General features: G+C 38.5%; 3 protein-coding genes across 3 annotated transcripts; 1 reads left to right on the top strand and 2 right to left on the bottom strand.

Moving 5' to 3' along the window:
- Positions 1 to 226: 226 nt before the first annotated feature.
- LOC113777905 lies at positions 227 to 3,291 on the bottom strand. The gene is made up of 2 exons (XM_027323136.1): positions 3,243 to 3,291; positions 227 to 2,802 (listed from the first exon to the last, which is right to left on the bottom strand). Exons 1-2 carry the CDS (start codon positions 3,289 to 3,291, stop codon positions 227 to 229), a joined length of 2,625 nt encoding a protein of 874 aa, XP_027178937.1.
- Positions 3,292 to 6,506: 3,215 nt separating this feature from the next.
- Positions 6,507 to 11,058, bottom strand: LOC113778166 (auxin-responsive protein IAA9). The gene is made up of 6 exons (XM_027323464.1): positions 10,837 to 11,058; positions 9,203 to 9,883; positions 8,866 to 9,092; positions 8,639 to 8,780; positions 7,298 to 7,359; positions 6,507 to 6,938 (listed from the first exon to the last, which is right to left on the bottom strand). The coding sequence occupies exons 2-6, from the start codon at positions 9,859 to 9,861 to the stop codon at positions 6,901 to 6,903; spliced, it is 1,128 nt and encodes a 375-aa protein (XP_027179265.1). The 5' UTR covers positions 9,862 to 9,883; positions 10,837 to 11,058; the 3' UTR covers positions 6,507 to 6,900.
- An 11,642-nt stretch (positions 11,059 to 22,700) lies between these two features.
- Positions 22,701 to 23,841, top strand: LOC113778276 (uncharacterized protein At5g65660). The gene is made up of 2 exons (XM_027323619.1): positions 22,701 to 23,402; positions 23,582 to 23,841. The coding sequence occupies exons 1-2, from the start codon at positions 23,175 to 23,177 to the stop codon at positions 23,750 to 23,752; spliced, it is 399 nt and encodes a 132-aa protein (XP_027179420.1). The 5' UTR covers positions 22,701 to 23,174; the 3' UTR covers positions 23,753 to 23,841.
- The last annotated feature ends 1,539 nt before the right edge of the window (positions 23,842 to 25,380 follow it).

Genomic DNA, 25,380 nt, shown 5'->3' with positions numbered 1-25,380 from the left:
AACTTTTTTGTTCATCAACTTTATAAAGGTCAGGCATACATCATCAAATCACACATTTTTTATAACATCCAACATCAATAATACTTAATAAAACAAGAGCATACAAAGGGTCTGGTTGGATTATAAACTCAGTCATCAAGTCTAACAAAACAGAAAAATATAAGGAAAACAGAGATATTATAGGCAAATCAAACATAAAGCTTAATGACACCTGCATTTTGTCCAATTACATGTTGGTAGAAGCAGCAACTTGGCTTGAACTAATATCAGTTTCTGCAACTGCAGGATCTTGAGCATCTTTGAGAAGCTTGCAGGACCTCATATTATGTCCCCTTTGATGACAGTATCTACACTTGTTAATCTGTCCCACTCTTGTCACCTTCTTCTTAGTTTTTTCCTTGGCTTGTTGAACCTCCTCTGCACTTCTCCTTCTCAGCTTTTTAGGCCTTCCAGGTGCTCTCCCATATAAGGGTGGTAAAGGACCTTCACCAACATCAGTAAGCCCCCATTCACTTTCTCCATTCATGGGACACACTGATCCTTCATAGCACTTCATATATGTCTCCACTGTATACCATTTTGAAACATATAGCAGAGGATCCTTTTTAGCCATCCACAATGCAGCAATGGCATGGGGACAGGGAATACCTGTTAATTCCCATTTTCTGCAAGAGCATGTTTGCTCCTTGATGTTCACTGCATATTGGTCACCATATGGGCAACTGACTTCATAAAGATCATCATTTGACTTGAATGGAAAACAGTCAGGTGCTCTATCTACATTTTTCTGCATAATGTGAAGAATTCTGGGGCAATAAGGATAAGTCTGCCACTTCTCTTTGGCCAGATCCCTATTTTTTTGCATTCTCTGCATCATGTACAACCGTATTGTTTCAAACATTTCAATTATTGGCTTCTCCCTAGCATCAAGAATTTTGCTGTTGAAGCACTCACAGATATTATTCAATAACATAGCACATTTAGGATGAGTGCTAAAATAAGCTCTGCTCCATTGACTTGGTGGTTTGCCATCAAACCACCTGGCTGCCTCTATATCAATTTCAGCCATTGCTTCCATTCTGCTACTGAATTGAGCTGGTGTTGTTGCTTTGGCAACAGTCCATAACGCTCTCCTCAAACCTTCTCCTTTGAAACCAGCAGATGAAAAGTTATTGTGCAAGTGTTTCACACAAAATCTGTGGGCTGCATTTGGAAAAATCATATCACATGCTTCAATTAGACCTTTTTGTTTGTCACTCATTATTGTCCACTCATAATCCTTTTCAATCTTCAAATCTTCTTTCAATAGTTTGAAGAACCAGCACCATGAGTCCTTACTTTCACCCTCTGCTGCAGCATATGCTATTGGAAAAATGCCATTATTAGCATCAACTCCAACAGCTGCTAGCAAAACTCCTCCTACTGATCCTTTCAAAAAAGTACCATCTACTCCAATAAATTGCCTACATCCAGTTAGGAAACCATGCTTCACTCCAGCAAAACAAATGTACAGCCTCTCAAATCTGCCTTTCCCTGTTTTTGAGTCTCTAAAGCCATCAACAGTTTTCATTATAACAGTGCTACCAGGGTTGGATCTTAGAATTTCATGCATATAAACTCCTAATTTGCTGTACTGGTCCTTTTCACTGCCCTGAACAATTTTCATTGCTTTTCTCCTTGTCCTATATGTTTGATTTTTTGTGAAGGAGCACCTATTTTCTTTCATTACTGTCTTCCTAAAATGCTCCAAATCTAATTTAGGATTACACCTAAACTCTTCACAGTACTTCTTAGCTACCCATCCAGAATGCACAAGAGGATTATCATATGTAAAACCACATGTGTGATTATCTTCAAATGTTCTTATTTGAATAGTTCCATCCCCACTTAATTTTCTAGCATATATAACCCAATTACATTCACTATTTCTGCATCTAGCCCTCACCCTCACTCTATCTTGTTTCACAAACTTACAAGGCCTGCCTTGTTTCACACTATAATTATGTACAGCAGTCTTGAAAAGTTTCAGACTTGTGAAGGACATATACAGCTCTAATTTTGGATTGTCAATATGCTTAGGATCAAAAGTACGAGACCTCAATTTAGACTCTTCATCATCAGACTCATGAATGCTTTCAAAATCAGATTCAGAATCAGGAACCTGTTCTGTTTCATCAGAATCAGGAACCACCTCTGCTTCATTCAAAGGATCAGGAACCACATTTTCTTTCCTGTGATTATCTACTCCCAACCATTCAGCATTTTTGTCAACATTATCATGAAATATACCATCATCAGCATCATCACCTATTTCATAATCTGAATCAATAGCTGAAAAAAAAGTCTCATCACTTGCGTCAGAATCATTATCACAATTATTAGCAGCACACCTTCCTTGACCTTCATCCCTAATATTATTGTTACCATCACCATTTTGGAGTTCATTTTCTGTCTCATCTACCTCATACGGATCATAACCAAGTTGTTGCACTAGAATTTCATGAAAAGATACTTCAAGATATAAGTTAACTTCCTTAGTTGGTCCAACCTCCCCCTTAACATAACCATTTAACTCCCTACTGCTGTCTATCCTCCTAAAGGTGTTATTTTCCCAACCATAGTACACCTTATGACCATATACACCAGCACTCTCAGTTAATCTATCCACTTCAAAAACACTTAGACCTATACTCTCAACATAGTCAAACACACACAAATCTCCACCTTCGTAATGGGGATCAGGAGTATATGAAATGAGGCCTCCATGGTGACATCTTAATGTAATAAATGTGCTGCCCGTTTCTGGTTAAAGAAAAGAAAATAATATAGATCAGACTCTTCAGGAAAAAAAAATGCTTCATCATTTCAGCATAACAAATTGTTGACCCACACAAAAACTACCAAACAAGGACCACTTTCACTTTTTCCATACACATGGCCAGATACACATGGCCGGCAAAATATACCAAGTATTATTGTTTATTAGTCACTCTCACCACAAATTTATAGTCAATCGGCAACTATCATCAGACATAAGGGACCACATTCACACTATAATAATCAAACCAAGACAAATTTTTTGATTTATTTATACCTCATGCAAATGGCCAAATCTGGAAAAAAAATAGCCGTAAATTGTAGTGGGGAAACAGTACAAACACAAGGGACCACATATCAGGTTTCCTTCTCCAAAAAAACACATATCTTTATGCAATGTAGTTGTTGATTTTGGATATAAATACCGTAATTTGGGGGTGGACAAATGTGGAGCTCTTTCTTCCGCAATGTCATATTTTTCTTCACCTAAAATGCTCCACGGATGCCGTCTATGCCCTCCTTCTTGCTAGCAGATGCTCGAAAAGTGGATGGAAAGATTGGCACAAAAATTTTTAGGGCTGACAACGGAGAAGAAAGAAGGAGAAGACAGAAGCTTTTTTCCTTTCGTTTTGCTATTTTGTGCATTTTTGTCCGTTAGAAAAAATGGATCCATTCGGTTTGACCCGGTTATATTGGGTATAAAGTTGGATCTAACGAATTGTGCTTCTCACGTGCAAAGTTCCGTCCCAATTTTTGATTTGTCCTCCAATTCCCGTCAATTGTCCTTAATTGGTCAAAATTACGGAACATTGAGGATGAAATGTGTTTGGGGTTAAACATTGAGGATAAAATTGGTCAAGCCCCCAAACTTTGAGGATGAAAAGTGCATTTTTCCCTATCCAACATCTACCCTAAGTTTTACCATGATAGGAATGAAATCCATTTTAGGTTTTCTAAAGATGGTGAATTTGAGGTCCACTCATGTACAAATTATGACATTAAAGAGTAATTACAACTCCTATCACAGCAACAAAAGTGTAACTTAGTTAAAATGATATTTTACTTGCAACTAAAAGGTTGCAACAGATGAAATTTTACTATTACACCTATCCTAGAATAAATAATAAATAAATAAATAAAGATTGGAATAATTTGTGACCTACCGAGTGTATATGCTGCTCTGCTCGTCTATGGTGCTGATAAGATATGGCATCATTAAAAACAACTCTTAAAAGCTCGGATGATAGCCGGCAACTTCTCTCATGAATGAGTCGTACCACTATTAAGTTGACAAGGGACGAAGAGCAGGGAAATCTGGAACATGCCAAATTACTACTAATCGTGAGGCTTAGGTAGTTTTCTTTTGCAACAAAACTTGTGAAGCTATGGAAATTCAAGGGGACAATCATTCAAGGTTGAAGAATCATTTTATTATTTACTATGTTCCTCTAGTGGTTCGGTTCAATTCTTTTGCTAGAAAAGATTATGATCTTGACTCTTGTTGGAAGATAAGATCGGCTTTTGGCCATGTGAAAGTGCAACCGCAACTAATTGAAAGCAGAATCACTTCATCAGCGAAGCTTTTCTTCCAACTTAATCATCGCGTTGCTTCCACTAAACACCTCCAGCTTTCTTTCACTAATTGATCCATCATTGTACCTTGATTTCTCACTGGATAATCCAACTTCGTAATCATGAACATTATATTTTCTGGGAGGGCAAAAAAAAAAAAAAAACTGTGCCAAAAAACTCAAGGATGATGAGGAAGAGGCCGCCGTCCATTAACGACTACAAATAAAAAGTAAATATTGCACCGACAGATTTTTAATTCCTGTAACCTCCATTTGCCTATGTCATCAACCTCCTAATCCAAATTAGTGCCAAAGGGCTCTGAAGTTTTGATTTGGTGCCGTTAATTTCGAATTGTAGTGGCACACGACAGCTTTAATTTTGTCAAAGATATTACTTTAGGAGACTGCCGATTGAAAAGGGTTTTGGATTCCTTTGACAAAGACAGCACTGAGATGCTATTCAACCTTTATATGATTGATTTATCTTTAAAGACTGAATTAGGAAGCGAATAACTCCAATCAACAAGAGGTTTTTGTACTTAATGTAGTTGGTAATGATTAGGCATCGCACTAATTTCCGAATGATTAGAAGCCAGAATAGTCTGCCAGTACCACTAATGAGATGCTACCATAACATGATAAAAGCTGACAACTGCAAAATCCTAGATTATGGGGATGACAAAGCTCAACCAGTTTTTATGAGTCAATCTTGCAATTTTAAAGTCAAATGGTTACATTATCAAGATCTTGTAGCGTAATAGGTACTGGAGTTTCTCCATAGATCCAAATTCTTTGCTTCTGATACACATTTCATATTGCTCTATACCATTAAAAGGGCAGGAAAAAAAAAAGAAAAGGGTATTGGTACACAATCCTGGAGAGTCGGCAGACAAATTTGAATTATTGACCCACTTAGTTAGGGAACTCAACTTTCTTCTGCCTCGAAACACAGAAAGTTGGTTAATCCGAAGTCAACTAATCAGGATTTGCAGAAGCCTTTGGAGTTTTCATGATATCACAGAATCCCAACTTTTATTTTCTTTGCATTGTTTATGATGTCGGTGCTGCTACAAATACTAAATTATTATTATTTAACAGCCATATTTGAGAGGTTAAAATAAAAGAGAGGAAACTAAGCTCTAGGCTAAGCTTTTATCCCCGACTAAGAGTCGAACTCTGCGGATGCTCCCTGAGTCGAATTCGAATTAGTCTCACTAAGGGTGGGTGGGGACACCGGGTGCTCAAAGCCAAAAAGAAAAGAGAGGAAGCTAAGCGCTGTATCCTTGCAATAAGGAGACTCTAGCTCATCATGCAGCAGGGCATTATATGGCGCTTTTATGCGGCATTTCGGCCACAAGCAAATAGTAGTATCTGTATTCAGGGAGTAAAAGGTGCAAGAAAACAGCATCAATTCCACCAAAACTTCTTAAAGCTTTTATTAAATGACATAATCTAGTCAAATGCCAAAGATATCTATCCATAAGAACCCCCGAGATTTCTAAGAAATGAGGCAGAATACACGAAAGAAGCTCCTCAATGCATTGACTATCAAAGTTTGCATCTTTTGTTAGGATTGTTTAGTGCCTATTTATACGGGATCAGCTATTAAAGTCGACTAGTAGCTATTACTCTTCCAGTTGAGCTACAGATTCAAATTAATGCATATTAATCTGTCTGATTACCACTTAAGACAGCTTATACTACATGGATCAACTAAAAGTTGATGGCTGCTATTTTGATTGGACAGCCAAGATGAGATGCCGTGCACAACCAGTTCGCTACTTCAATATATAGCCAAGTGAAAACACAAATGCTTGCTTAGCTTTAATTTGTTCAAATTGCAAACAAACGCCTTCAAAACACTTGGTTGCTCTTAGTAAAATCTAGAAGCATGAACTCGTGCATTTGAGATTTTTTGGGACACATAGCAGAGATTTAAGGAGCATTGCATGTAATCCCGTTCTCAGTACCAGAACGTAGGAATTTACAACATTGTCAAGGGTTGTAGGACTTAAAAAGAAATACAGTACCATAGAATCGCAATCGAAGCAACTATCAAAGATGAAAAACTAGGAGAAATAACTTCTTAACGCAGAACATTTAGATTAGGAGAGAGAGAGAGATAAAAGAATAACATAGAAGAAAGCTTGTGCAGCTGAATTAGCACATCCACAACGATACAAGCAGCAAGTAAAAATAATGTGTTCAAGTCTGGACAAGTTTTTCAATCACACATAAACTTGGCAGTTCAAGCTACTTCATTTTTGACGTCGAAATATCCAACTCCACAGTTATTGGAATACATACTATTGCATTTAAAAAGCTTTTCAAGGACAGAGATTCACTTTAACTTATTAATCCAACCAAAGCACTGGTAACACCAGAATTGCGCCAACCCACGATCTGCATTCCATCTCAGTATATCCTGTCGATAACGACCTACACCACTTTCGCGTCTCTCCCTCTTGACTGAGTAGCAGCTAAACCATACTCACCATACCCAAGGCAAGAGCTAGTCCCTGTTCTTGCACTTTTCCACGGACCTGGGAGCTGCAAACCAAGTTCAAGATATTTTGGTTCATTAAAATCATCATTTGCTAACTTGAGGAGAAAGATGTACAAGGGAAAGAAAATACTAGGAAAAGGATTTTATTACACATTCCCTTGGTAGACATACACACACCCGTTCTATTATTTAGCTTTCTTCGGATTAACTCGCAAGATAGTATTTTACCCAACTAGATTCAGTCTAGACTGGGTTCAGGTTTATCTTATATGCAATTGAAATTTTAATCCTGTTATTGACCAAAACAAAAGTTGCAATCTTGTTTCACTCTCTTTTAGCACACATCTGTAAGTATGAAGAGCTGAAAATTAGTTGACAGAACGTACTAACATATAATGCATACCTAATCCAATAGCATCAGAGCCCTTCATAATTTTCAGCTTCCTGCAAGTTTCAATGAACATTCTGCAATATACCCACCCGTTAGTTAGCAGCATAAAATCAAACAATGAAATCAAAAACAGATCAATGTCATTGACATAAAGTAGATGCACATAGTTGGACAAGCAAATGCTAATTTAAAATGCATAATTTGCTATCTGCCCAAAAGATCCAAAAGCAGCTGGGAAATCAGCAAGTTTCTTCAAAATACAAATCTCTTACACCTGTACAGCGTTCAACTAAAACATAGATTCTACGGGAAAAATAAACTGCTGCTAGCTAAGCAGCTCATATATTATGCTCTAAACCTATTTATCATGCTTTAGTTTTTGCAGAATCAAGGAGACCTTCGAATAGATAGCGTCTCTCTATCAGGCCAGGTGTATCTCTTGACTAATATGAATTCGTGAGGTTGACTGTCTCAAATTTGAAGAAAGCAAAGGCTAAGAATTAGATCTTGGAAAATCTGTCATTTTTATTCTAGCATAGAGCAATTGGTGCGGAAGAGAGAAATGAATAATGTAATCAAGCAAGCAAGTGAAAATAGAACAAGAAAAAAGTCAAAGTCAAAAGGTTTGCTTATTTTGTACTTTTATATACCACTTGATATCACTGTGGAATATTTTTGACACCTAAACAATAAAACTACATCCCCAGAAAAGAAAAAATGGTTGCAAACTATCCTGATCTGCTAGACGTCAAGTTTAAAGGATTTGAAGCCTTGCATAAACTCATGATGGGTAAACTGCCTCAACACATGCCTTCATCTCTTAAAGCGGTAAAGGACTGCTGAAGATACATTTGTCGCTTCCAGTTTCTAATGTGAGTGAAGCCAATATTGAATGCATCAAGAAAAAGGCCAAGATAAATAGCCAGTAAATGGATACATCCTAGGTTATATTCGAAAGGTTGAGAAAAGCATTCACAGGCGGCCTTTCTGCCACATCCTTTCACAAAAGCTAGAAACTTTACTATGCCATCTATATGGCTCTATCCTCTATCCATGCATAACACAAATGAACAAAAAGTGAAAAGCAACATCATGCTCAGGACAAACAACGTAAAGTTAAGGGTAGTACAGCACAAGCAAGATCTGTAACTAAAGGGAAAACTGTTTTTGTAGATCCTTTCAATGTTATACTCATTCCAGGCAGGCTTCCCAAGTTACTTTTAAGAGAGGGGGGGGGGGAGGAATGGAAATTCTGCAACATTTTCGGCCCACTCAGCATCAAAGCTAGCACAGGATGAAGCTGAAAAAAAATTGACATAGGCAAGCAAAACATGTTAAATAAACTGAACTTACTCCCAAGGGACGTCTCCCACAAGCATCCAATCACCATCCTTATCCTCATATGTAAGCACATACTCAGATCCATGCAACAAGTCCCTCAACTTGGTCTCACTCAGCATCTCCTTCCCTGAAACTTCCTCAGCTCCACATTGTCCTAGAAATATTAGACAGCTCAGTTCAAACTTATTGTTTTGATTGCAACATAAACCAGTACAACCAAGACATAAAGAGAAGCTCACCTAAGGTAAAACAGCTAAACATCTTCTCTAAAGCAGAGGAAAGTCCTTGATATGCGGAGTAAGTTTTCAGATCCACCTTCCTCAGATAAGGAGCGCCAGCCATACTGACTTTGACAAAGAGAGCACCTGAACTTGGTTTTCCATCAACTTCATTATTGTTCTTTGATGTGGTAGCAAGTGTATTCTTCCTGAATGATCTGATAGGAGGCCAACCAACTACCTGTGCCCTGCAGTGCAAGAACAATATTATTAGACTAAACAGAATCCTTAATTATAACATTATTTGTTAGCACAGCGCTTGTTGTTTTCCTTTTCTGTCTGGAGCTCATGAACTTACTTTGCAGCAGGAGCACTGCTGTTGGTCGGTCTATTCATATTGGTCTGGTTCGATCCATTTGCTACATGTGGCCCCTCAACTGATGGCTTTGATGGGACCTCACTTGGTTCATTACCACATGACCTGCTAGAAAGCACACTTACACCAGCTTTGCCGGAAAATTTTCCTTGTCCAATAGATTGATGAGTTTCAGAATTGGAACCAGCAGCAGAAAACATCCAGTTTCTTTCATTGAAGGTTGAAGCTTTCACAGTTGAATATTCATCAATGGTGTCTGAGAATACTCTTTTGTTTCCAGAAACTACAGACTTATGTATTGAGGAACAGATTCCATCCTTAGATGGAAGTAAGGGGAACAAGGGCTTCTCATCAAATTTGTCTGAGCTCAGCAGGTTAAGTTCTGATTCCCTTTCCGGGGATTGAGATCCAGGTAGACCGAGCCTCAAATCTGTAGCCTTAAGATTTAAACTGCTCTTCTTCTCTTTTGACACAGTCGACATAGAAGTACTCTCCTCAGAGGAGGAGTCTGACAGTCCAAGATAATTCCGTTCTTTCAGTCCCAAACCGTTGTTAGAGACACAGTCAACAGATTTTGAAGAAGCCATTACAGATACATTGCCCTGCCCTTCACCTTCAATACCCAAAAGCGGTGGAGACATCAGACAGAAATGTCTTGATTGCCTGTGAACCCGATGCCATCATTCAGTCAGTAACCAAAACATGTCAATAACACAAGCACGATCAAGCCTTTTCTTTTCAGTAATAAAGCGGAGAGACACATATGCTCTAATCCTATATGGGAAAATTTGTACAAAAAAGAGAAAAAGAAAAAAAGGAGAATGCAATGACAAACTGTACGTCTCAGTTTTAGAAGAAAATGGAGCTGCAGCGAAAAACATCAAACTCTTTAAGGTGAGCAAAGGCCTACTTTGTCAACGAGAAAAGCACATCACATAAACAATTGCAGTTCAAACAAATAGTACAAAATACATGACCAGCATGGCAACTTTGGCAGATCAAAACGAAATGCAGGTTAAAAAAAAAGCGCGCACACACACAGTTTTTGCTCTTTGCATGGTATAATTTATTTATCTTCCAGACTTCCAGTTACCTTGACTACGAATTCGAAATATCAAATATGCAAAAGTTATAGTACCATACATCATAACTCAAGCAAATATCCATCCCAGTTTTAAATTTAGAATTTTGCAAGAGCCAAAAGCTAAAAATTTTTAAGAAAACAACAAAAAATGGAACAACCATAAAAGTCCTAAAATATGAACAACTTGAATACCACTAAACATTAATTAAGCTCCTCACCAGACCTCCACTGAATTTAGCCACTTGTAAAACATTTCCCACTTATTAAATCCACAAAGTGGGAAACTTTAATGAAGAGAACACATTAAATCAATATTCATTAAGAAAAAAGTTGAGTTGGCAAAAAGACTGGAGAAGGAAAACATCAAAGCTTGAGCTATAATCTTTTTTTTTTTAAATATGGAGAATTTTACTAAACTACTCAAGAAAAAAGGTGCAGGATCTCGGCAAGCAACACTAAAATTCATCAAAAGCCAGCTTAATGGAAAGAAAAGTGCACCAGAACTCAGGATAGAACAAGAATGAGTACATACCTGAAACCAAAAATCTGAGCTTGCAGGTAAAATTACAAGATCACAGGAAGGCACAAAGACCAAAAGGGCTATTTACAAACCTTAAAGTCAGTCAAGCCCACAACCATAAAATGCAAAGTCAAGCCCACAACCATAAAATGCAAAGAACAAAGAAGCTTTAGAGTTTAGAGAGAGAAAGGGTGTGTGTGTGAGAGTGAGAGAGAGTGAGCGAGGTTTGGTATCAGGGACCCTCCATTAAAACAAGCTCACAGAAGAAAGCAAACAAAAGTGTGCGTGTGAGAGAGAGAGAGAGAGAGAGAGAGCTGCGTCCGGCTGGTGGTGTTGAATCAGCCGAGGAACTCGAAGCAGTGAAAACCCACCAAATATTATACAACAGATGGCCGTTGAAGGGTAAAATAGTAATTTAGGAATTGTTATGTTGCTTATTTCAATATTTCTCTTGGGACTTAACCTAATTCAACACTTAAAAGTAATAAATTCAGAGTTAATGAATGTGTTTGGATAGTTGATTAATTGGAATAATTTTATATAAAAATACTACATCACTTTTTAACGTGATTATGTGAGATAAAAAGATAATTAAAAAATATATTGATAAAGAAAATAAATAAAATTTGACAAATAAAATACTATCCAAATACATCCAATATGTTCAAAACGCGTTTAATAGCTAAAAATAAAATAAAACATCTGAGTAAATTAATTAATTAAGTAGCACTGAATTTTTTAAATAAAATTTGCTTCAAAAAAATAAATGATAAACTATTCACTTATCACTTAACCTGATATATACTCAATAATTCAATAAATTAACAGATTCAGACTTTATATTTCAATTTTCAAAATTAAATTTTATTAAATGCACCCTTGGTAAAAAGTTGTTAAGGTGTTAAATTTATTTTAAAAAGTAAAGGTAAGTAAAAAAAAATGTATAAATATAGAAAAGGATGCTGCATTTGTTAGTGCATGCATTCCATCATACGTTAGCTACGATTCAAGGGATGCCCCCATCGGTTACAAAACTCATTTCTTTTTGGGGATGAGATGGACGGTTGAGATTCGATGATGGGAGCAATAGGCACTGCCTGACGATGTTATAGACTTATAGGTAGTTACAGGGAATTATTTTCGTAAAAAGTTTAGTAAAGAGGGATTTCCGGTTCTTGCTTTCTGGTTCGAGCGGAAGCCCGCGGGATCACCTTTATATTACTGCAAAATGACTGATGTAGCCTTGCAGGTGTTTAAAGGACTTTTTAAAGGAGAAATTTTTTTTTTTTTATCATCTTATTGGAGAAGGACCACAAATACCAAGACTTACGTCTTAATTGAGAGAGATACAATAGGATAGTACGAGAACATCAAGGTTCTACCCCAAAAAAGGACTCTAATTTTAAGAAATAGAGGAAAATTCACCTTCCTCTATCTTGAATTCCAAACCTTCCATGCATTAAACAGCCGGAAGAATTATACTACAATGCAAGGATTTCCCCCCCCAAAAGAAAAAAGGGTTTAGTCTAGCACCATCCTGCTGTCAAAATGGTTGCGGGGGGAGAATAAAAAAAGTAATCAAAATAAATAGGGAGAATACATGCATAAATATAAATAAAAAGGGTGATAGTACAAAAACAGTAGAGTAGAATTTTCACTTTGACTTAATTTTATTTAGTAGATCATTTGCGGTAGGATATGTAGAAACATGAAGTATTTCTCTCCGGTAATATTAATATTATTCAAGAGAATTCACATTTCTTTTCAAGAAATGATATCTTATTCTTTCTCCATATTGCGTTCCGAGGGGGGAAAAAAATGACATCGAACCACAACGAGACACGATTGACGTAAAAATGAGAAGTTGCCGTAATCACAAGAAATGCATGCAGAAAATGCCAAAAAGATTTTTCGGAAATTAGAAGGATCTTCCTTGGTCAACGGAAGGTTGTTATGCTGCATGCGTCGTTTCTTTGCTTCCAAAGCAAAGATTTGGTTTGGGCGTTGGATAGAAATATTTTCATTCCAAAATCATGTTGACTCTACAGATGATTATTCTTAACACCACAAAACTTGCATCCCTGGCTTGGTATCGCCGCGTCTTACATTTTCAGATAAATTTATACGACTAAGATGAAAACAAAATTAGGATGATGTAATAAAGTTGGATCTATGCTGGGGCAGTTTCCGGGACGACGTCGTAGGTTGTTCCCTTGGCACAACAAAAAGATTTGGGTTGAGCGGCGATGGCTACAATTAGAATAATTTTCTACTCAAATTTGGGTGGTGAATGCAGCAGAGTCAGAGTGGGTCTGAGACCACGCTCCCGCGGCAGCCATGATGGAGACGAAAAAGAGGTAGACAAAAGGAGATTACCATATCTTCGCTGTAATGATTTTTTTTTTTTTTGAAATATATATATATATATATATATAAAAAGAAGAAGGAAAGAAATGAAAGATAAATCCAGAAGGTTTCCACTTTTATTTGTCCAGCCAATTGTAAACAGAGGTTATCAATTTCCACATTTCAACTGATCCATGAATGATTGATTGCCCACAAAAGCATGATGCTAAATTTTGTGATAGGCCACAGATACCCTCAATCCCCATCCCCACGTGGCCGCTTTGATCCCAGTCCCACCACCACTAACTCCGTCACAGCCGTCAATCCGGCTCCACTCCCCTCATTCCATTAAGACAGCGTGGGAGGTAGAAGAAGCAAGAAAGCCCGCTTTAGGCGCAGAGGCTTTTCTGCTTTTGTTGTATCATGTCATGTATGGGAGGTGCACAGGGCTCAGGGGTTATTAATTAGGACTCTATTTCCAAACACGGCAGTAGATATAGCGATACAGCCCCCCATTTCGGTTAAGCTACAGTTGAAGGGTGCATGAAAATTTTAATTTCTGTCCTTCTAACAGCCCTAAGGATAAATGTGCAAGTTAGCGCTGTTTGGAAAGTCATTTTTTATCCAAAAATTTTTTACATTTTTTACAAACACATTTTTCAATCACATTTTCGTCTCAGATACGGTATCATATCGTTATAATGCATTTTTTACGAAAATTTCAGAAAATTACAATTCAAACAGGACCTTAATTAGGGAAATTCCAGCCGAAAACTACCAGATTAGCTACACTTACTTAAGAGCTGGTTGATGGTGCTGGAGAATCCGTGCTGATGACTGATGACTGATGACTGAAACCGTGAAACGTAAGTCACTCGCGTAAGGGAGGGGGCATTTGTTGAAAGAGAAGGAAAAGCAGATCAAATGCGTGCGATGGGTTAGAGGGAGAGAGAGAGAGAGAGAGAGAGATGGGTGGGGACGGAGGGGACAAGAAAGCGGCAATGGAACTTGTGTTGCCGGGTGGTGACCAGGACATTTAACCTCCTTCTCTCCTTTTCCATCTTCATCCCCTTATCTCCGCAGCGCACCTCTCTATTTTTCTCTTCTTGCTCGTACCGAAAATAATGATGTCGCTTGGCTTTGGCGTTTATGCTAGTACACATAAACCAAAAGTAAATTCAAACCCACCAAAAAAAAAGAAGAAAAAGGAGAACCACAAAGATCATAGCTAGGTAAAATTAAGATCTTGGCTCTAATTACAACTCTTTTTTCTTGTGATCAGCCCGTCTTGAAAGACGATGGCCTCTTTAATTAGTTACATCAAACTCCTTTTTGACCTAATTATTCATTTATTTCCACTAGGAAAAGAAAAGGAGAAAATCACAGAAATTAAAGTAGCTTGGTTATTATGGGTCTTCTTCTTCTATATATGATTAGATGCTACTTGGCAGTGGCACGCTTGGTCTCAATTCAACTCTCAAATGCCAACCCAAGAATTCAATTCATATTTCGTGCAGGTACTCGTCTCGTAGAGAGATAGGTACCCATTCCCATAATCCCAACCCCAGAGGATATGGGAGTTTCCTCGCAACGACCCAAGATTTTACACATCACCACAGCTCATTCCATTTCAAGACCCTATCCAAAAGTTGATTTTTGTTGTGCTTATTTATATTGGTTCTACAATAAAGACTTCGATTTTTTTTTTTCTGACACAGTGGGTATCCGGGATTCAACGAATTATTATTTCGGACTCGACTAATTCCACTACGCTTGTGCCCCCATCCTCCAGAAGACACAAGACATTAACAAGGGTCGAACCGCCGCGACCACTAGGTGTCAGGACCTTAAGAGGCTTCCGAATTCCTTGATGCCTTTTGCTAGGGTTAGAGAGGAGGAAAAGGGGGGGGTGGGGGTATAAAGAGGTGAGGCAATTAACTTGTTTTTGAAGTTTTGTCATGTGAGTCGTGGCTGCTTAACGAAATCATGCCATCACAATCAGCTTTTAACAAAGGAAAGAAGGCACATTTGAAGAAAGTGTGTGAGATTAATAAGTTGGTTCAAACTTCAAACCCAATGTCGGCGGTTTTTATGTCATCTGAAAAGTCTTCTCACACTAGAAGAAAGTGTGAAGCCAGTACTTCGGGTTTAACCAACATTTTGATATGGCACTAAAAACCTGAGGTTGGAATAATTAAAAACTTGTCTCCAAAACTTGATTATCCACACCTAAAAAGCAATCGAGACTTGTAGCTTGCTCAAAAATTACCTTTCCCGTGAACCTAAAACCTTGGGCATGCACCACTTGCAAAGATGAGCAGCAAAGGGTGAGATTACGTCCAAAAGGTTTTAATTTGTTTATTCGACGTCCGTCCTATTCTTCTAACCCCTTTGTTCATGCTTTGAAGTAGTATTTTTTTTGCATCAACCTCAACAATTAAAGTCTCTGGAGAACATTTTCAATGAATGATTACGTCTAACATTTTCAAGAAAGTTAATAGGAAAAAGTAGAAACAAAATGAAGAAACCACTCATGCATCCACCGAAAATAAATGTAGAGATAAACATCATCCCCATCCCATCCAAGTATACAGTATAGGCTCGAAAAGAGAGGAATTAGTTGGGGATGGGGGGGCGTCCGATGGAAGGGATTGAGGGATGGATAGGGATCAAATTCATGGAGGGATCTGCGATCTCGATTAGGTGATGCGGTATGAAGGTTTGAAAGTCAGGCTCAGAAGGGAATAATTAATAATTGAAGTAAGGATCAATCCCTAGTGGAAATGGTATGAGCCACATAGTTTGCGGGGCTGTGCCACGACAAAGGGACCCAATGCCGGTAGACTTCCGCTTTTGCAGGTGACTCTACTACCTACAGCCCTTCAAATGCAATATTAAACCACCGTATATTTGACAGCGAGAGCCAATGAATGAGGCCGTGCCCCCAAATCCAAATGAGGTGCCCTTCCGCACGCCCTTAATCTGCCAAGAAATTAATAGACAACTTGTTGGTATTATTAGTCGTAACATCGGATGCTCTTTTAAGGTAACTATTAACCCACCCAACCAAAACATTTATTATTACATGTATTGTCTGACACTTCCGATTTCTGATCAGCACCTTCTTGACTAGATCTACAAGAAGATGAAAATTATCTACCATTACTTGTTCTTTTTTTTTTTTCCCTTTCCCTATTATTTACATGTACTGATAGCCTTTGATCTATTACCTGGATATGGTTAATACGATGATTCTTAACTGAATTAGGTACTGATGAGGGACTTTCATGCAGAAGATTGAAAGTCGTTGGCGAGCAAATACTCGAGAAAATCAAGAGCTTAACATTCATAATCGTAGAGCAAGCAATATTAACCCGGAATATTGATACTTAAACCCGGCTATTATCAGATGCTCACTCTTTAATATTAATTATGTTTTCTAGTCGGGTGGTATTTTATACCGGACCAACTTACAATAGCAACCATGGGGGGGGGGGGGGGAGGCAGGGGCCAATCACAGCCCACCCTACCTTACTTACATAGTTAATCTTGATCAATATACTCTAATACTACGAATAAAACGACGCGTCTGGCACGTTCTCTCACTTGGCCTGGAAAACATACTTATTATATATTTAGTAATAGTAGTTAGTAGTAGTTGGAAACATGTTCCAATGCATGGAATCCCAAAGACATCCATGGAAATGGGAAAGGTCAATGCTGCTGCAATTTTTTGGTTGGTTTTGGTGGTTTTTGTGTGGGGCGGCCCGGAGCCGGAGGGGATCTCTCCTGTCTACGCTCTTGAGCCGAATCAATATTGAATGCTCCTGTTCCGAAGAATAAATACACCTGAGATATACAGCTCACGTGTGAAAGATTTGTAGTACACAAGTACACCTGCAACAGGATCTTCTTTGTTTTCGAACTTGCCAGCGAATCGAATCACTCAGTACTCCGGTGTCCTTCCCCTTAAATTTGATTCTACTTTCTACTGCTGGTTAGGTCTATGTTAGTCGAATTTAAATTTAATTGGGTTGAGTTTCGATTTAATTTTATCTTCGACTAATTTTTAATGTAAACTCAAATTTGAACCCAATCCGAAATTCGAGCCTAGTCGAACTCAAACTTGAATCTTCTTGAGTTTTCAAATATATATGAGCCGATTTGCAAGCAAGTTAACGAGTTGCATTTCTCAGTACTCGATTTAAGTTCGATAACTCGACTCAAGCTCGATGTTGGCTCACCAGCGACTTGATTTGATTGCAGCTTAGTGACGTTGTAGATGGGTTACAGAAATATCTGGCTAATTTGCAACTTGTCACCAAAATGGTGCTTGGCTGCAAGAAGCTCAAGCACGTGCAACTGTGCTAGTTTATCATCTTATTTTTTGTTTCATGGCTAGGTGACAAGTTTATGGGGGGCCAAGAAAATGCTTCCCATCCGGATCAAGATTAATACGAAGGCTGCTCAGTTACTTATCCTCTTTCAGTTTTTCTTCTTCTTCATTTTTTTTTTTTATTCGCTTTCTTTTTAGGGATTCAAGTTGTAGGATTCTACTATTGTCATCATCCGCAGCTGACTTTATAGAACTTTAGTTGCTTTCCGAGTAAAGAGAAAACCTGGATAAGCCAACGGACCTCTTTAATTGGTTGTTCAACCATAACTTCTACTATCTATAGGACCACAAGGTGAAAGATCAATCTTTTACGCAGATCATTTCGGTCGATCAGCGTACCTGGAAAGATAAGGCTCCGACAACTCTCCATAAATTTGACAAGATTTCTTTTTTCCTCGTAAAATTTTTTTGCAAAGATATCGATTCAGCGTACCTGGAAAGGAGAAAGAAATAATAGAAATGCTGCTCCAATGAGGTACAAACCTCTGCTATTAAAATTGTTGGGAGCCCTTTATGGCTGCGCATAGCATCCTTTCTCTTATATTTACTAGAGAGGAAAAAGAAAATTAAGTTCTCAAGTGCAGTATGAAGATAGGGCAAGGCGAAGTGATGTGATGTTGCTCTTGGTATCAATTACTAACCGGAAAATTGGAGACAACAAATCAAAATTGAATTGAAATCTAAAACCGCTTAGGCTTGCTATACTAAGAGCCCGTCTGAATTTGAATTATTATTTTCTGAAATTTTTTGTAGAAAAATATACAATAGCGGCGTGAGGTAAATGAAAATCCAAACAAGGCATTTATGGAGAGAATTAGCACTTTCTTTTTTCTTATTTTGTTTTTCAGGGGAAGATTATCAGTGACTATTTAATTAGTTAATCATAACCGACCGTGCTGAAATAATCCCTCGCTAATAGAGCAAACCAAAGACTAATCTTTAAGGTTTATGATTTGATTATGGCAGTGTGAAGCAAAAAATCAATCATCTAGGCCCAAATGCATTCCACCATTAATCAACGATCGGCACTTGTGACGGGCCTAACAGCCTGAGTTTTGGGCCTAGTAGTTTCTGTCGTTGATTGGTCCAATGATCTGCCTTCTATTGAAGTCCGCCCAATGCAAATGGACTTTTCTTACCTTCGGCCTAAACTGGGGTAGGAAAGGCTATGGTTTCCTTCCTTCGCAGACAGACATTTCTCTATTTTTTCGTTCTTGGAAGTTTGGAGAAGGTAACTAGCAGGAAAAAAAAAAATGCACGAAATCTCGTCTCCTTTTCGTCTAATACCTTCGGCGTTATACTTCATCTAGGATCAATGCAGACTTTGATGGCTAGTAGAACCATGATAAATGTGAGCAAAGAAAGGTGGTATTTGTTTGGTTTTTTTAACCCCTTCTCATGGGTAATGAGATTAATGACAAATGTATAGGAAATGCTTCTGTTTTGGATAAAACAAACGATGTAGCGCCTTTAGAGTTGATGAAAAAAGGGTCAACGCGATATATAGGGAGTTTGGTTAAGAACAATGACAGCGAGAGAGTTTTCATTCATGTACAAAGATTTGCAAAGTAGAAGAAGAAGAAGAAAGAAAAAAATGATGAAAAAGGGTCACGAGATAATTCAGTCACAATATTTGACTTTCAGTCATCAAGGAACAATTCGTAGGTTTCGTGAACAAGAGGTAATTTGCTACTGAAGTAGTATTACGATTATAGCCTAGGAGCCAATGTGTAGTTTAGCCTAGTATATTTTGTTTGTTGAAGAAGCATGCCCCATTGGTAGAAGGATACCCCATTGCAATAGATCAGCAAGAGATGGTGTTGGTGCAGCTGATTAGCCTAATCAACAACTTCAAGTCAAAAGAGAATTGCATTTGCACCGCACCTTAGCCATGTCTAGGTGAATCGCATATATACATATGCTATTAATGCCCATCCCTCATGAGGCAAAGATTAATTGCGGTAGAAACCGCGTCCATAAGTGCGCAAATACATGATTGCCAAAGAACAACGGACGGCTGAGATGACAAGCCAAGAATCGGAATGTCCAACCCTGTTCAGGATGTGATAGTCATAGACCCCATGGTTTCTGAGTGCTCTATTGTTCAGTCAATTTGCGGAATAATAATGAGATGAAGTTCTTGTGAATTGTATCCATCATTTTATGCACGCTCTCCATTTTGTCTATTTTTTTCTTATTGAATCTGCCCTTCTAGAATTCCCTAGTTTTTCACCATTGAATCTGCCCTACAGCTTTACGCAACAGATTTTCTATTTAAAGGTGAGAAACTTGAAAATTTAAAGAAGCCCGGAATCCAATTTTTGCATGTTGGATTTTGGAAAGCTGAAGTAAATTGTCAGTATAAAATTGTTTCCATTACCCTGCTGGCGACTATCCATTCATCAAGTTATCTGGATTTTACTAGATCGAATCAAGAACCGCACATCCAAGTATCATCTGCTTACTCTTCAAAGGATAAGCACCAATGCCCCAGCGTCGTTTATTTTACGTCTGATGTGTTTTTGGTTATAATAATGCCACCCCGGCAAGCTCTACTCACAGCACTTTGCCAATTGGCAGCGTTGCTTGAAGCACGAAAAGAGTTCAGAGACATTCATATTCACTTTTGAGCTTTTAAGGTTCAGTTTGAGGATTAATTATAATGTAATGAAATCAAATCATGATAGGAAATAGGGGGATATTTGGCTTACAGGCAAGTCTAAGATGCTATTCGAGAATGTCTGGATAAAGCATATGCTGCTTCAGAAATCCCATTTTGGCATTTGACTTGCCAGTTGCCAGGACTACGTACTTTGCCACGGTTATAGATTGGTTCCATGACAAGAAAATATCAAGAAAGGGAGCAGTGACCTGATTAGCATATTCCCTCGCGTCCTCAGATAAAACCAAAAAAAAAAAAAAAAAAAGATTAGAGGAATGATATCAACAGTGAAGACACAGCCAAAATACAAAGAGCAGTCGCATTAAAACTGACAGGGCAGCCTATTTTGAAGAAACAGAATCTTGCAGGAAAAATATTTAGACAAGTAGTTCACTGTCACCACGAACATCAAGTGGATGATACTGACATACAGGAAAAAAAGACAGGGGACCCGAAAATGACATGCATGTGATCTAATTTCGTGCCGAAACATCTTGAACCAATTTTCAACATGAAATTTAAGGCTTTTTACTCCTCCATTCGGCCAAAGTATTCTACGATTTCAAAAGCCAAATTGTTCTTGAATTCTTGACTTACCTGGGCTAAGTTGGTCAGGACAGACCTCATTAGTGTATATAACTCCGGCTAGTTAGTCTCCGTTACACCTTCGTTTTTTTTTTTTTTTGAATTAAACCTCGATTGATAGACCTGTATTGTATGTCCAATTACGGCAATCAGACGGTAATTTTGAAACTCTATAGAGCCATTAAACTTGCAATTGCTTTAGCAGCCAGAATGGAACGCATTAAGTTATGATGATGAGAGGGTAGAGAGGATTATAAATTGATGAGAGGCAACCCTGTGGCCGCCTTTGCAGCTCCGATGATGGGGGACCTTCTTACCAGTCGCCAGCTCTGGTATTGTGATTTGGATGGAATGCAGAGTTTCGAGTCTAGTGCTGCAGCTGTTCATGGCCCAATTAGAGTTGTCAATCTCAGTGGCTGCTGAAACAAAATTTTCAGATATTTTCCTTCTTCTTTATCCGTTGATATTTAGGAGAATCCACTTGCGGAGAACGAAATGCGAGTGATTTGAGTCCAAGAATTGTCACGAAAAAGCAGAAAGCAAAATACACTTTTGCAATCGTTTCAAAGTTGACTTCCTTGGGGACAAACCGTCATTAGATGAAAGTACAGTATTCACCGCTAGGCAAAAGGTAAGAAGGGTGGAGAGGTTGAATTGTTGAGATTTTTGGTTTATTTTTGCTGTTTTCTTTATCTCTGGAATTCCACCTCTTATTAGTTTGAATATAAAAAGGTGAGTTGGGAAATGTGTTTATGATACAAGCGAAATATTATTTGAGATAATTGTGCTATCCAAACGCTCGTCGGCACTTCTGACAGAGCCATTGGCCGAAAAACCAAAAAGCCAGAGAGTATTTTTGCTGTTGTCAAGAAATTACTTGCTACTATGTAATATAAATAAAATAATATCTTAAAAAGAAACCCAAGCACAACTTCTAGTAACTAGGAAGTTGGTTCAATGAGCTCATTTAGACGAGGTAAAAAAGAAAAGAAAAGAAAAGAAAATGATGCCTTCCCCTGTTTTCCATTAATTCTCCTAAGAAAAAGATTTTAGACTCTCTGCCTGCTCATGCCGTCCTTTGGGAACTCAAAAGGTCACACACAAGCCCAAAAAATCTCTTTTTTTTTTGGCCTATCAGCATCATATAAAATGGAAAGAAAAAATTTCAGTCAAAGAAGATTTAAACTAATTAATGATCTCATCTTACAGTTGTTGCCGGTGATAAGTAATCCAACGCTATAATGCATGGACTGCTCAACTTCCGCAGGAGTACCATTATTTTTTTTGGTCGTTGAGTGACGGAACAAGAAACCTCTTTCATGCTCCAGTCATTAATAAATCACACGTTAATTTCATGCTCCAGTCATTAATAAATCACACGTTAATTTAAGTATAAATTTACGAGGGACTCGAGATTAGAACGAACAGAAACGATGATATGCTACATGCAGCAGCACTGCACAACTGAACTAAAATAATACCTCTCGCCTAAAGTTTACCAAGTTTACCAAGAGAGGTGCGGTGCGTGGTGCATAAGTCTAATGTTGAATTTGGAAGAGGCATCTGTGTGATTAGCATAAACCTGAGGCGAAGAGGAGAGGAGTAAAAGGACAGGGCAGAACAAGGTGGGGCAGGGCGTATAAGAAGCTGTCTAAAGTTTCCGGATCAGCGGCGGCCCTCCAGCTAAACAGCATCATATTCATATCTCCAGTTTTCAAAAGCCACATCATAATCTTTTTCACGTTCTGACAAAGAGGTGTTTTACCCGACGGACACCTCTCCTCTGCTTTCCTGCATCCCTTCTTCGACTTTATTATTACATTCTAAATATATACAAATATAAATGCCTGCCCGCAAAAGAAGCAAATTAAGCCTTACATAGATAGCACTCAGTCATCAGTTCATGCTCTCCTCCTCCACCGAGAAATAGACCACAATGGGGCCTAAGACAAGATAGCATCAGAGGAGTCAGCATGTGGGACAGCAGTCCCGCCCTTTCCTCCGTACCTTGACCCGGACACTAGCTGTACCTTTCTTTACCGCTTCTTCACGCTTGCACCTGCACCCCTACCCTTCCCATTTATAAATTCTCACCACCTTCTCCTCTTTGCTCTGCCCCCATTCCCCACTAGCAAGACGCTACTATTATTAGTTAAGTATTAGAGAGAGTTGGTAGAACTACTAACCGGTAACCAATTCTCTTATCCATCCCCACTTTCCCCAAACCTGGTTTATAATTAAGGAAAATCTTTGTGGTTCCCAATCTCTTCGTGTCAAAGCTTCAATCTTTTGATTTTTTCCGACCCTCGATGAGGGGAGTAGGGCGCTTATTGAGTGGCAGTAAAGACAATTGTTTGAGCGATGGAAAGTCCAGATTATTCACCTCCTCATGTGGACGCTTCACGGCCGTCTCTGGGATTCCCTCTTGGCACAGCCCTCCTCCTGATCGTCATTTTCAGCTTGAGCGGTATCTTTTCCTGCTGCTACCACTGGGACAAGCTCCGGTCCTTCCGCCGATCTCTCCCCGGCGCCACGGATCTCGAGGAAGATGGTGTTCAAGACGCCTCGAAACCTAAACTTGCCCACATGGTAACCGCAAATTTTTATATATATATATATATAAAACCTGATTCCCCATAACTTCGCTCTAACGGAAAAAGAAATAAATTTTGCTGCGATAAATTGGTTTTGTGCTTCTGGTTGTCGATGTTACAAAATTCAATCAATTTGCAGCTCCTGATTGGATACCCTGATTTCTTTTGTTGTAGAACATGAAGCAGAATCAAAACCAGAGCTTGCCAGTACTAATGCCCGGTGATCAAATTCCGAAGTTCATTGCAATGCCATGTCCATGCGAGCCTCCGAGACTGGAGAAAATAGTTGTGGAGGTGCCCAAGAAGCCGCCTAAGCCACCGCGAATGGCGATCCCTTTGTACTAGAGAGCTCTCTCTCTGCTCCTACCTATTTCATGTACAGTACTGAAGAAATTTTATTACTCCAATAGTAACTAAAAAAATCATTTTGCTTACGTTTCAAGTAATTTAAAGCTGGCAATTGCCATCAATACCCAACCAATATATGACAGAATTTTGTGTGTTCTCAAGCACGCTTGCTTGGAAGACATGAGCAAAAAGAAAAAAACTTGGATCTGTCCGTAGGTAGCTCTGCTTTCGGTTTCTGGTATCCAGTAATCGACATCCATCCTAAAACTTGCTACCATATTACTGCGTCAATCAGGATATAATAATCTTCTAACGTAGATGATAAATGTGAACCCGGGTAGACAAGAGTTCAGAAATCACAGCCCATACATACGCAATCCTGTTTCCTTCAGTCGCTAAATTTGTTTACTATTTTGTTGCTTTTACTGGTGTAATAAAGATGGAAATCGGTCTAGGACTCTAGGGCGAGATCTCTGTCAGGTTGACTGTAATATTCCCATTATCATGTTTCGTACTTATCGCCGCTACTCAGAAATCCTCAAGGGAATAGTAGTAGTATGTCTCTGCTGTAAAAATACAATGGTAAAACTAGGAAAATAAAAGCCAAGTTCACTTTTTCGAGGTGGTAGCTACCTTGGCCTAAACAAACCATTTTCAATTGCTCCAATTAGTTCTTGGACCTCTTGGTTGGATAACTTTTCTCTCTCTCTCTCTTTCTTTCTCCTCCGGCGGGAAACAGCACCTCCGTTCTCGGTTGAGCTTCTTGAAACTTGCTAGTACTCGTGTACCAGAGTTTGGAGAAATGCTACCGTGCATGGTACTATTTCTGAATTTCCAAAACCAGAGTATCGTCTGCTGGTTCCTGTAATCATGCTTACCTGTAAGATAAGAAGCGCACATGACGATATCTTTTCTGTCAAGCAGCCGCTGCTTTAAAGTTTCTTGCAATTCGGTCGGTTGGCATGGCCATTTCGAACCAGGAACGCCGCTAAATGAATGTTCAATTCGAGAAGGAACCGCATGTGATTCCATCGTAATAAAGAATACATTTTATTTGAGATCTTTGTGCTATCCAAACACTCCGGACTAATATTTGCGATCATCATTCTTGAGAGGACTGTGGTAATATGGAAACATCCATCACCCATTTAGGAACCAAAACAAAAGATAATCAATTACTCCGCTCTGTGCCAGGATTAATCATCAATTTCCACCGCAAAGTCGCAAACAACTTAAATTAGCAATTACCTGTTGCTTTTCTATTGGCCAATTATATGATTTCAGAATTGAGGATTATGTATTGCCTCAGAATCCTTGCATGACTTTTAATAATTATTTTTTGAACGAAAAAGGAGTGAAATTTAACAAGTTAGAAGGAGGGCACATGGCAGGTGGCGTGAAAAATTATATATTATTACCTTTGCATGATTTAATTGGATCAAGGGTTCCACCATACGAAGCAGGACACGATTATTGCTTCAATGAATTTTTTTTCTATCGTTTGTTCTTTTCTATCAACTACCAGCAGCACTTTCTCTTCAACATTATTGTCATGACCTAATTTCACTGTACAAACCAAATCAGGCGAGTGCTTCGCTTTTGCTCCACCAAACACCTTCTCCAGT

Source organism: Coffea eugenioides, chromosome 7 (genome assembly GCF_003713205.1).
Source record: "Coffea eugenioides isolate CCC68of chromosome 7, Ceug_1.0, whole genome shotgun sequence".
Taxonomy (NCBI): Eukaryota; Viridiplantae; Streptophyta; class Magnoliopsida; order Gentianales; family Rubiaceae; genus Coffea; species Coffea eugenioides.
The sequence above is the reverse complement of the archived record's forward strand: the minus strand, read 5'-3'. Positions and strand labels throughout refer to the sequence as shown.